The sequence below is a fragment of the Urocitellus parryii genome, chromosome 1, assembly GCF_045843805.1.
Source record: "Urocitellus parryii isolate mUroPar1 chromosome 1, mUroPar1.hap1, whole genome shotgun sequence".
NCBI lineage: Eukaryota > Metazoa > Chordata > Mammalia > Rodentia > Sciuridae > Urocitellus > Urocitellus parryii.
Window position 1 is genome coordinate 213,563,275 of NC_135531.1, and position 13,603 is coordinate 213,576,877.

The 13,603-nt window shown below is 32.9% G+C and overlaps 1 protein-coding gene across 7 annotated transcripts in view; it reads right to left on the minus strand.

Annotated features, from left to right (window-relative positions):
• The window catches only part of Baz2b (bromodomain adjacent to zinc finger domain 2B), a 274,260-nt gene that overhangs the window by 113,827 nt on the left and 146,830 nt on the right, over positions 1–13,603 (minus strand). The window contains exon 4 of one of the 7 annotated variants that reach the window (XM_077802648.1): positions 2,771–2,959. The exons of the other annotated variants lie outside the window; for them this stretch is intronic. Within the exon in view, the coding sequence (XP_077658774.1) occupies positions 2,771–2,959 (189 nt within the window). The remainder of the gene's footprint in view (positions 1–2,770; positions 2,960–13,603) is intronic. 7 annotated transcript variants of the gene reach the window in all.

Sequence of the window (13,603 nt, forward strand, 5' to 3'; positions counted from 1 at the left end):
AATGTCAATGGTAAATAAGTACACAGAAGAGATTAGAGAAAATAATAGGAAAATGTGTATTATAAATAATCAGACACCAGAGAGGAAAATACAAAACAAGCAAATAAGATCAATTATATAAAAATAAAACCGTAGAACTTCTGAATATAAACTTTACAAATGTCTGATACTACTTCATAGAAAGTAATGTAATTTTCTCACGTGACAAATTTATTTATCTTCCAAATTTAAGAAAATTTACAAACTTTACTCACAAAGTAACTTGTTGGTAAAATGAAAAATACAAAATAAGGATCACATAAATCAGCATGTGATGAATTTCTAAGAATATTCAGAAGAGGTAACAGCATAATATCAATGTCAATATTTTTCAAGTAAAATATTATATTTCAGAGAATATACTAAATCTCAATTTGAAAATAGAAGGTGTAATAGAATTTTTTTAAAACCATACTTGAAAGAGACAGATATTTCACAAAAATTCATGGTATTATAACATTAAAATATAATGACCCAAAATTTTAAATATTTAAAAGAAAGTATCATGAAATACAATTTCACTAAAAAATGAAAATAATTTTATTATACTAATATTCATTAAATAATTTTGCATTTGCAGATCTGATCTGAAATGAAGAATGCTTTAGAAGTTCATAAAATTTAAAAGCAAATTATTTTTCACTTAAAATTCCTAGTAATGTCTTCTCTTTCATTTGCTTATGGGGTTATTTAAAAAATTTGGCAATTTGGTTACCCTTCTGAATAAAGCTAATTATACAGAGTTCATAATTAGTTATCACACCAAATCTGCAACTTAACCAAAACGAGTCCTCTAAAACCAAGCATAACCTATGCCCCTTTGCCAAAGAAATATTCTCATATACGCATACTTTTATCACCAAAGACTCTGTCTTGTAATTGACTGTTTATTCATTCTCTAAAAACTGTTAGAAACATAAAATATACTGGTCTATTCCTCCAAGTAACTGGGCTAGTACACAGAACATAATAGATGAATGAATAAATAGTTTATGTAGGGTGGGGAAGTTTTTAAATACTTTTTTTTAAAGTGAAAGTGTCTTATTATGAATGAAGTTCAGATGAGTGACTTTTTGTACTTGTCAACCATCATTCTACTGCAGAAGTTATTTGATTTTAATAATATAGTCATTACACTGTGGCTTAGAAATGTTCAAAAGCAGTACTATAATAAACTGATAAAACAATAAAAATATCAGATACCAGTAACTATCTAAATTATTATTATCTTATTTTGACTTTTATTCAGCAATCTCATATTTTACGAATATCTGTTGAATGCTTATCCTGCTAAGCAACCATATTAAAAATGGAATGAAATAAGCTCCTATTAATATTATTAAAAGGAAATGTTAAGACATAAAGATTTTGCCTAATTATTTTATTCCTCCCCATCATCCCCTCTCTTGCAAACACTGAATTAAATAAATATGACTCAATAAATAGTACTTATACATTTAAGCATCTATCCTTTCTACATAGTTTAAAAAAGATACTTTGTTCCTTTTAAAGAAGCATAATTTATTTGTTTATTTTCATAATAATATAAATAGGGATCAGGGACTAATCCCGGACCTCACACAAGCTAGGCAAATGCTCAACATGCACTACATCCCCAGCTCTTTTTTAAATTTTACTTTGAGATAAGTTCCTGCTAAGCTATCCAGGCTGGCTTGAAACTTGAGATTCTTCTGCCTCAGCCTTCCAAGTAGCTGGATTAAAGGATAAATAAATCACCACACCTGGCTCATTTGAAAATTTACTAATCATTAAAGTGAGAAAGAGAAAACAATGATAGTTACCAATTATTCACTAATTATGTTTGCCAGACACAGATACAGCACTGAACATGCTCATTTCCTTTAATCTTCAAAGAACCATATAAGGCAGTTATTATAATTACTCTCATTTTTCAAGTAGGAGAACAAAGGCTGAGAGCTCAGATAACTTGTTCAAATGCACACAACTACTAAGCAGCAAATTCAGATTTAAATTCAGGTCTACTTTTCTCCACAATCAAACTCTAATGTTTTAAACAATTTTACATACATTAAAGCATGCATTGCTTGAAAAAATTTATTGAAGTAAAATTAATACTGGAAAATACATTCAAGTTTAGATTTTTCAGGATACAAAATAAATTAAAATACATTCATCCACGTTAAGCCTTAGCTAATGGTCCCCTTGTCTTGAAAGTAGTGTAACTCTATAGTTGTTTTGATAAAATATGGAAAAATATAGAAATTTAAGAGTTAATCTCATCTTGATTACAAAGTGAAGAGAATTAAGAATCTAAAAGAAAAGCATAAAACTGTTCATTATAAGAACTGGACTTTAGTTTTACACTGTAAGTAATTTTTTTGAAAAACCAAATAAAGCTGAGAATATTTAAATTTTACACTTATAATATATGTATATTTTTCTGCATACTATATCTCAATAACATGCATCAGAAAACCCTGGTTTAATGATTCCTTTCTATGGCAAATGCCTATGTATCTCATCAAACACCTGAGCACCTAATTAACTCCTAGGCCACCCAATACGCACAGGTTTTTTTGTTTCTTTTTTTTGGTACATTACAAATAAGACTGAGCCAATTTTTGCATAAAAGTTTTAATATACCAGGCATTAGACTATTTTTTTTTGTTAAATTTCATAAACAAATTACTGCTTGAACATTTTCAAGCATTCCTCCTTTCCTTGAACACTGTTTGTAACAGATGTTTACCTGGAAAAGATGCTAGTTGGGGATGTGCGGCTAAGGCTGTGGGTGTACCAAGTGTCCCCAAACCACCAAATTCTGAATGCCCTGAGCTGGCTGAATGTAGACCAAAGACTGGGTGGCTGACCATTGGGAAGGCACTCGACACTGTGGACAGGTTAAACGGTTGATCCCCAGCTGCTCTGAATAAATGTCCTGGGAGGGAAAAAAACACACTTAAAGTTGTACTATAAAAACAGATGAGATTTATCTGATTTCAGCGTTCATATTTAAAATTTATAATAATTTATTATTTGCTAAGTTTTTATTTTACATTTTGTTCTATATTTCTATTCTTTGAGGCCAACAGCATAAGATGTTCCTAGAAACATGAGAGTACTTTAAAAATTAAAAGTGAATGGTATAACCTTTTTACTTTGAATATGAGATTTGAGAACCAATGTTTTAAGTAAATATTTTTCCTTAATTAAAGTTGTTTGACCTAAGAAAGTAAGGCCAATTTTCTGTTAATACATGTACATTTATATAATATCAAAATTTTTCCACATAAAAAGGAAAACAAAAACTACCTGTTAAGTTTTGAAAACCAACACAATAGGCTCAAAATATTACTGTCATAACTCAAATTATTATATATATTATAGGCCAAAAAATTCCAGTTTCCATGTGCCAGAACTGAAGCTCTGTTCTCTATATATTACCTTTTGAGTAAGAAGAGCATCTGGATACCCAAAAAGTAGTACATTATAGCCTAATAAAACCATGCACAAGACAACATAAGGAGTTAATGAATAAACTTACTAAGATTTTTCCAAATGGTTTCAGAGATGCTCATCAATATATAAATCATTTTTAAACTTTCTGATAGTAATAAAATATTCAACTCAACAGAGTGTGATTATTTAATCTCTACCTTTACTCTGAAGAGAATCTAATGTTAAGTATCATAAGACCAGTGTCATATGATCAAAACCACAATTTATTTTTTATATTTGTAGAGATTTGGCAGAAAATCTTTTTAACATTTGGAAATCTTCCTTTTACTTTCAGGAAGTAATTAAGGTTTTCTGACTTCCTACTATGAAAACAAAAATAATAGAAACCCATATGGTATCTTACAAATTCATTTTGGGAAAAGTGCTATTATGATCTGTGCTAAAATCAAATAAGGCTCCCTTATTATTTCCTGATTATGAGACCTCTTTGTGCATTGCAACAATATGTTTTAAGTAAATAAAAAGTTAAAAATAAATATACTTTTTGTTATCATTTAATTGTCAACCAAGTCTCTCTTCTTTGCTTTTTTTGCTCCCTGAAAACCAAAGGACAGTCCTAAAAAAAATGTCAGCATGGACCCACACAGACTAATATACATCTTATATTCTTTTTTAAAAAAAATTTTTGCTTTAATTAGTTATACATGACAGTAGAATGCACTTTGATATATATCTATATCTATCTATCTAATATATATATATATATATATATATATATATATATGTATATGAGTATAATATCTCATTCTTCTGGTTGTACATGATGTAGAATCCCACCAGTCATATAGGGTCATATAGTTATATATTTACATATGGTAACAATGTCTGATTCATTCTGCTGTCCTTTCTACCCCCATCCCTTCTTCCCTCCTGGCTTCACTCCCCTCTACCTAAAGAAACTCTATTCTCCCCTAGCCACCAACCCCCCATCCACCCACTTAGCATCCACATATCAGGAAAAACATTTGGCTTTTAGTTTTTTGGGATTGTCTTGTTTTACTTAGCATGAAATTCTCCAGCTCCATCCATTTACTGGCAAATGCCATAATTTCATTCTTCTTTACAGCTGAGTATATATATGGCACAATTTCTTAATCTATTCATCTGTTGAAGGGTACCTAAGTAGTTTCCATAGTTTAGCTATTGTGAATTGAGCTACATCTTATATTTATATTCTTTACTGAAGCACTGCACTGTTGAAATAGAAGGATTTAAATGACTTTTAAAAATCTATTTATTTTCAGTGCTGGGGATTGAACCCAGGGCTTCAAGTGTGCTAGGAAAGCATTTTTCCACTGAAGTTGCATCCCCAGACCGAAAGATTTAAACAACTTTAACAAAGGTTTTAATAAATTAAACCTTAATAAATTAAGTATGGTTTGTATTAGCCTATAAGGAAAAGTTCTGATTCAGTGTAGTGCTTCGATTACAATGAAGCAGTAACTAGATATCACAGGGAAAATCCTTGAAGTGTCTTTCTAAGGAAGGCCCACAGAAAAAAAAAACTGTATGAACAAGGCACAGGCTTGGGTGACTTTTCTAAGAAGGCCAATCTTGTTTTTGTCGTTTCAAAGCCTAAAAAGAAAATTGATGAATTAAAAAGAAGGCAGGAAGGAGGGACAGAAGGACAGACTTTTTCCTACTTTTTGGTGTTATCAAAAGTTCTAGACTACATTAGCACTGAAGCTGAGTTTAAATAGAGGATGCTACTGTAAAAATGATTTCCCACACATTACTAACTTTAAGACTAGTGACATAAAACCCAGTCTTTTTGTTGGCCTGTTTGTTTATTGTGGTTATTTTGGCAAATTCTCAGACACCCAGCTAGTTTCTCTAAGAAGTGAGCTTGTAAATTTAAGAACCAATTTCTTTTCATTTTGGATTATGTGTAAAATCTCTGGTTCTCACCAATCATTTCAACTTCCTGACTCAAATGTGCTTAGTCAAGTGTTTTATTTATAAACATACTAGAATTAATTAAATTTTCCTATTACATTTTCTTCTTTATCAATGTTCCTCATAAGCAAGTAGAACATTCCAGCTTTGGAAATTTTATAGCCATTTATAATTTCTATTTTATCAAGTAATAACTCTACAGTTATCTTTGTCAATTGTATGTATGTAACCATTATTTAATACAAAGAAATTTGTGGGGGTTAAACTACCAAAACTACACAAAATATTATAAAAAATCAGAAAAACTGAAATTATCAAGGATTGAAAACTGATTCTAAAAAAGTGATTTAAGGGTTAGGGGTGTAACTCAGTGGCAAAGTGGGTGCTTGGATTTAATCCCCTGCACCAAATAAGGAAATAAATAAGTGGTATCTGGATGCAATTGAGCACAAAATTTCAACAAAATATGGGTTTTATTCACCAGAGTCAAACAAAAAACACAAATAGAACTGTATATACAATTACATTTATGCCTGGCAACACTGCTGAGATGGGAGTACAAATCAAGGTTTACTCTACTTTCTTATTCTGCTAACATTCTTGGCTAAAATAATTGAAGCAGGTAAAGCACCCATGTGACAGCTGACCACCGAGGGACTATTCCTTGTTAATGAGAAAAGATTTACTTTTGCATTTAGTAAAGAATATTGGGATGATAAATCTCAGTGGTAGAGCTCTTGTGCAACATGTGCAAGGCCCTGGGCTTGATCCCCTGCACTGCAAAATAGAGCAAACAAACAAAAAAGAAACAAGAATACTACATTATAATGATCATAGTAATCCCATGCATTATCAGAACTATCCACACAAGAGACTTCCTCTATTATATATGGAAATCATCATACTACAGAAGTAAAAGACTTTTCTTTTTCAGTTTCATTACACAGTGCCTTTACAGCAAGAATCACCATCTGTGATATAAAAAGTATGCTTTTCTTTAAAAGGCTCTGTAACACTATTTATAATTTTAGTACTGTTTACTACTACCTTCTTAAAAAACATGGTAATTCCAAGTAAAATCTACCAGAATACAAGCATACAAGGATACCAGCATACAAAAATGAATAAGACATAATCCCTGACCTTAAAGAGTTCATAGTTTGAACATAATTTAAAAAGTATAAGACTACTTTTATACTACCATGTATAAAAGAAGTTATATTTTAATATTACTAATTGGTACTGACATATATAGAACTCAAATAGATTTCAAACACCTAAAATACTGGCATATGGGGTCTTGCTATGTTGCACAGGACAGGCTACTCTCCAATTTGTGGGATCAAGTGATTTACCCAATCCTGAGTAGTGGGGATTATAGAGCATGCTACTGCATTTAGCAATAAATATTTTTTGAATGACTCAGTTCACTACTCAATTCATCAGAACAATAACCGGGTGACTGACTCCAAGGACTTCTATCAGAATAGGAACGGCCTTGAGTCTTTATTTAAATTTGCAAGCATGCTTTCTAGATCCTTTTGTGCTATGTCATCAATCCCTGATTCTAATTTTTGTTTTTCATTTTAATTACTGCTAGGAGCCACAGCAAAAGTATTATGATACATGGTACCTTTGGTTTAGGTGACTGCCAGCTAGCCATTGAGATGATATGATTATGTTAAGCTTTACATTCATATGAAAATTGGACTCCTGCTGTTCACCTGGGCCTGTTACGGGACTCAGGTTACTCATGTCACTCATGTAATGGGAGAGTTCCCATTGGTTGGGGAAGGATAGTAGGAGGGAACTTGGGGGGGGGGAGGTCCGGTGCCCCATTCCAGTGACACACGTGGGTCTACCGGCTTGCTAGCAGGGCACACGGGTCGCTTGCGGCTTTTTTAAGTAAAGCTTTGTTTCCCGCTTGAGCGGTTCGTGTTTCTGTGCCCAGCTGGGTTGTGGCAAATTACCACTTGGTCTTTTACTCCTCTTTGATTCCATTTAGGCCAAATTTGATCCCACAAAAGTCTAACACTTCCACGATTTTAAATTCTTTTAAGTTAAGGATCATTTTATTCCCTTCTCACCATGACTTCTGGTCTCTCCCAGTGTCAACACTTAACCTTATGTACAATCCCTCTCAATCCCATCAAATATCTAAATTATGTTAAAGGACTTAACTTGAATATTTGTGTTAAGTCCCAAATCTTACTTCTAGGCAAGCAATCTACTTCAGAATGCATCCTCAGCACTCCCCAAGACTTAATTCTACTTGGTCAATAAGAAGTTTGCTTAATCACGAAATCCCATTGATCTTTCCTTGCTTTCTTTTTTTTTTTTTTTTTTGATATAGGGATTGAACCCAGGGGTGTTCTACCACAGAGCTACATATCCAACCCTTTCTAATTTTTTATTTTGAAACTATGTCTCCCTAAATTGCTGAGATTGCCTGAAATTTAAGATCCTCCTAGCCTCCTGAGTGGCTAGGATTATAGGCATGTACTACCACACCTAGTTTCTGTTTTCCATCCTGATTCATTCTTTCTCTCTTTTTAATATTTTTTAGTTGTAGATGGACACAATGCTTTATTTTGTTTATTTATTTTATTGTGGTGCTGAGGATCGAACCCAGGGCCTCACACATACTAGGCAAGTGCTTACCACTGAGCTACAATCCCAGCCCCTCTTTCTTTCTTATTAAAAACCATTTTCATCCTTAAGCTCCAGGTGATGGAACTCTCTTGATGCTATTAACTTTGCATCTTTCAATAATACTGCTGCCATATTTATTGGAATTTTTCATTTTTTCCTCAAATAAGCATTCCTAAAGGTTTTATTTAGCGATCACTTTTTCCCCTCTGTGCTTTCCGGTTCATTTATTTCATGTGCTCCCATTGTAGTTTTTTGTTGTTGTTGTTGTTGTTTTTGGCAGGGGAGTAGTGGAGATTGAACTCAGGGGCACTCAACCACTGAGCCACATCTCCAGCCCTATTTTGTATTTTATTGAAAGACAGGGTCTCACTGAGTTGCTTAGAGCCTCAGTGTTGCTGAGGTTGGCTTTGAATTCACAATCCTCCTGCCCTTAGCTTCCCTAGCCACTGGGCTCCCACTATTTTAATCATCATCTTAAGGCAAATAAATTCTAAGCCAAGATTTTAGCTCTGTGACAGCAAAAACTAATCTCATTTTTCCAGGTATGCCCAATACCTAGCATTCTCTGAAACACAGTAAGTACCTGACAAATATTTCCCACCATTAAACTTCTGGTCACATTATTTCTTCCACTTTAGAACTTCCAAACCTATGCAACATGCTTTTGGACTTCTGCCATTCATAATTCTATATATTTTTACTATCTCAAAAACATACTGCCCAAGAAAAATTTGTAGATCTCCCAAATATGTTTCAGTCCTCCTTTGAATATTCATAATATATTATTCATCTGTCTTTTATAACAGCATACTAGGATATAAGTTATAAAGGAAAAAGCCATTTCATAATAATTTTTACTCCATGAAATATTACACAAAACAAACATCAGTTGGCAGAGACAACACTTCTAATACTGCTATGGGCATCTCCAAAAGAGTAGTTTTCAATTCTCTTGATTCTTCCTTTTAAAAACCAGAAAGATTCAGGAGTCAGTCAGGAGTCTTTTTTTTTTTTTTTTTTGGCGGGGGCAGGGTAGGTACTGGAGATAGAACCCACAGAGAGTTTACCACAGAGCTACATCCCCAGTCCTTTAAAAAACATTTTTTTTTTTTTTTTAATATTAAGACAGGGTTCAGTAAGTTGCTGAGGGCCTAGCTAAATTGCTGAGGCTGCCCTCAAACTTCTCATCTTCCTTCTTCAGCTCCCTGAGTTGCTGGGATTGCCTGTGTCATCATGGTTGGCAGGAGTCATTCTTTAAATGATTAAAAATATACTTTTTTTCAATTCCTAGCACCTCAAAAAATATACACAAACACCCTTCATTTTTTTTCTCTGCTCTAATTCCAAAAGTTACTACTACAGGCTCTTTGGCTCATTGGGTAATCAATGCTAATTTAATGATGTCTATTTTGAGGTTTTAATCTTCTTATACAGTAGCAGTGCTTGCTTTGATTACAACTTTGATTCCATTGCCAAAACAATGATTGTACCCTTCAACTACCTTAAAATTTGAAGCTACTGTTAACAAAGCAATTTTGATCACAAACTATTGATGGTTTAGTGGATCCTATAATCGCTGTTAAAGTATTATATTAATAAGAAAGTAGAAAGAACCTTACATGACACAAAATACAAGTCTAATAGACTTTAATAACCTCATGGCTATAAAACAAAATTATTTGAATATTATAATGCTACACTTTTGTATAAGTACATTTTTCCGATTCTGATATACTAATGTCAGTAGGTTTTATTTGAGACTAATGTCTCAAATAAAACCCATACTGACTTAAAAACTCCTTATGTCTTCCTCAGAGAAAATATTTGCAAATGGAGAAATTATATAATAAGATGATAATACTTTTTAAAGACCACAAATTTAACAGATATTAACATTCAAACAGTTTCCACATTATGAATGCAAATTTTGTTCTGTTTTAACAAATAAGTAACATGTACATTTTTCATAATGAAAATTAATATACACCTGCAATCCAAGGTTCTAAAATTATAATAAGCTGAACAATTTCAGCAGACCTTTTTAAATTCTATTAGCCAATACATATAAAAGTGATTAAAAGCAGTACACAAATGCCAGTATGTCAGTAATAAGACATGGTAACCATAAGTGCCTTTATTAATATTAATGAACAATAAGATATTTTTTTCCTCTCACAAGATCCAAATAGTATAAATACTGAACTAATGCCTTGAACCTAAACTACCAGTGTTATAGTTTGGATATGAAGTGTCCCCCAAAGCTCTGGTCCATGTAGGAATATTCAGAGGTAAAATAATTGGATTGTGAGAGCTGTAACCTAATCAACCCATTCTAATTTGAATGACAGGCAGAAACTGTAGGCAGGTAGGGCGTGGCTAGAGGAAGTGGGTCACTGGGAGTCTGGCCTTGGAAGGGTGGATTCTTCCCCATTCCCTGTCCCTACCCCTCTCCACCCCACTTCCTGAACCCATCAGGAGCTAAGCAACTTTCCTCAACTGGGCTCTTGCCCCACTGTGTGCTGCCTCAATGTGGGCCCAGAGCAATAGAGTGCATCATCTATGAACTGAGTCCCCTGAAACCGTGTGCCCCAAATAAACTCCTCTAAGTAGTTCTTGTCAGATATGTTGGACACAGCAACACAAAAACTGACTAAAACAACCAGAGAACAAAATCAATGACTAAGGAAAAGTCCAGAAATCACATTAAAACAAAATAACTGTAAGGAGTAAGTATGCTAATCAATCTATCTTTATTTATTTATTTTTATGTGGTGCTGGTAATCAAACCTAGGGCCTTGAGAATGCTACAGAAGTGCTTTACCACCAACCTAAGTCCCCAGCCCCAAACACTGAATCTTTTGAAAAAATCAAGGAGACTATTTACTATGACAACATGTTACTTTTTTTTTTGTATGTTACAAAGCATACAAAAGCTTTTATTTTTAATCTTTCAATGCTACACAAACTTGTTGCAACATGTCTTCAAATATTTTTGATCAGTTCTTTAAAACTGTAAGCACACTTCTACAGCGTAGCAAAATCAACTTCTAGTATACAAACTGCAAATATGGCTAATCATCAAAACTGAATTCAAATAAAGATCTCCTGCATACTTCACACCAATAATAATGGTGTTTAACTAAGTATTCTCAAAATTACTGTAAATTTAAAAAAATTCAAATTACTGATTCACATATTAAAGCTCTTAACATTATTCTTAAATATACTAATGTTTAAACATTTTGAAACTCGAAATGTATAAATTACATAAATTTGAACTTTGATTAAAGGACAGAGTTCTACAGTTAATGTTGACAAAATATTTAAACTAATCTTCATTTTATTCCTATATTCTTAAAACATTTGAGCCAGTTAGCTTTTATATTTTAATATTTAAAAAGATACATGGAATAAAAGCCTTTATTTTTAAGTATTTATTTTGAGATTATCTTAGACTCATGGGAGCTGCAAACATAGTGCAGAGTTCTTATATATGCTCCACCCACACTCTCCTTGTGTTAATGTCTTACATGACTACAGAACAATTTTCAAAAACAAGAAATTAACCTTAGCAGATTAACAAAAATATTTAGATTTATTTAGTTTCCCAGTAACATCATTTTTCTGTCTCAAGATCCAAACTAGGATTTTTGTTTTTTTCTTAGTTTTCTCTATTTGGTGACAGTTTCTCAGTATTGTCTTTATTACTTGGATATACTGAAGACTACTACAGATGTCACACAATTTGGGTTTGTCTGGTGCTTTCTAATATATTACTGGGAAGTATACTCAATATACCCTTCTCAGAACAAGATACCTGAGGACCATAATATTTCTATGATGTAGTATTGGTGATGCTAATTTTGATCACTTGGTTAAATTGCTGTCTGCCGGGATTCTACTGTAAAGTTATTATTTTCTCTTTAAGCAGTATTTTTATTAGGAAATAAGTAATTAGGAGCATACACTGCCACTTTTTAACACTAAATGTAGTGAACAAGCTCCTGATTCAATATGGTAAATGATTTATCTATTTGTATCACTCAGATGATGACTGATCTTAAAGGTAAGAAGAGTTTTGTAATAAGCACTTTTGTTAGATTTAATGAAAGGATTTAGAACCCAGACACAGTGGTGTATACCTGTAATCCTAGTGACTTGGGAGGCTGAGGCAGGAAGATCACAAATTCTGGGCCAGCCTCAGCAATTTAGTGAGGCCCTAAAGTAACCAAGTGAGACTCTGTCTTATAAGTAAAAAGGGATGGGAATATATTCAGAGGTATGCTACCCCTGGGTTCAATCCCCAGTACTATAATCAATCAATCAATCAATCACATAAAATGATTTACAATTCCTAGATTCAAATGCTAAAAATAAACATTTCATATATACTTAAATATTGAAATAGAATTACACTTTATTTTAATAAGAAAATAGGAAAAGATGACAGAAATAATTAATTCAAAAACACTGTTTTACTTTATATTTGTTTCAATAAATAAAAATGCTCAATTTTCCCAGAAATTATTAAAATTGGCACTGAAGAAACATATCATGTGTATTAGTTTTCTAGGACTACCATAACAACATACCACAACAAAGTTATTGTCTCACAAAGTTGTTGATTTCTGGAAGCTAGAAGTCTAAAATCAAGATTTTGAAGGGCCCTGCTGCCTCTGAATGTGTTAGGGAAGGATTTGTTCCATGCTTCTCTTCCAGTTTCTGACACTTTAAGAATACTTTCTATGTCTTCAGATATGTTTCTCATTCTAGGCATGTCTTTGTGTCCAAATTTCCCATTTTATAAAGACACAAGTCACATTAGAACATTAGGGTCTATCTACTATCCCCATTTTAATTTGATTAACTCTAAAACAACCTATTCTCCAAATAAGGCCACATTCTAAAGTATTGAGTTAAAAGTGGGATTAGGAATCCAACATGTCTTTTTTGGCGGGGAGGACATTTTATTTTTCTTTTCAGTGTTGGAAACTGAATGCAAGCCCTCACAATGTGTACTAGGAAAGTTCTGTAGCACTGAGCTATATCCCCAACCCCTTTCAAAGGAAACAATTTAACCCAAAACATTGGTTTATTTTTAGGAGTACTTAGTTGATTTCAATGCATTACCTTTCTTGAGTAATTCACTTCTGAAATTCCAAATTAAAACTACAAATTTCTGTTACATATGTTAGTCAGCCATGAATAGATGGATAGGAAGACAGTAAAGGGTGATAACTTGTGAGATTAAATCAGACATGCATCAAAGAGTCCACAGGTCATAGGACTGAGAATAATTAATAACTTTATTAAAGAAGTAAAAAACAAAAGAAACTCTCATTTGAACCCTAATACTGGCCAGGGAAGGATGGTTAGTTTAGCCATAATATTCTCTGCTCCCTAGATATTCAAAGTCAAATTGGTAGAAAAGTGAGTTTTATTCAAAGCTAGCTTTAGGAGAAGATTGGGGGGGGGGGGGACTTCATTGTCCCAAAAGCTCCATCTCCAAAAAGCT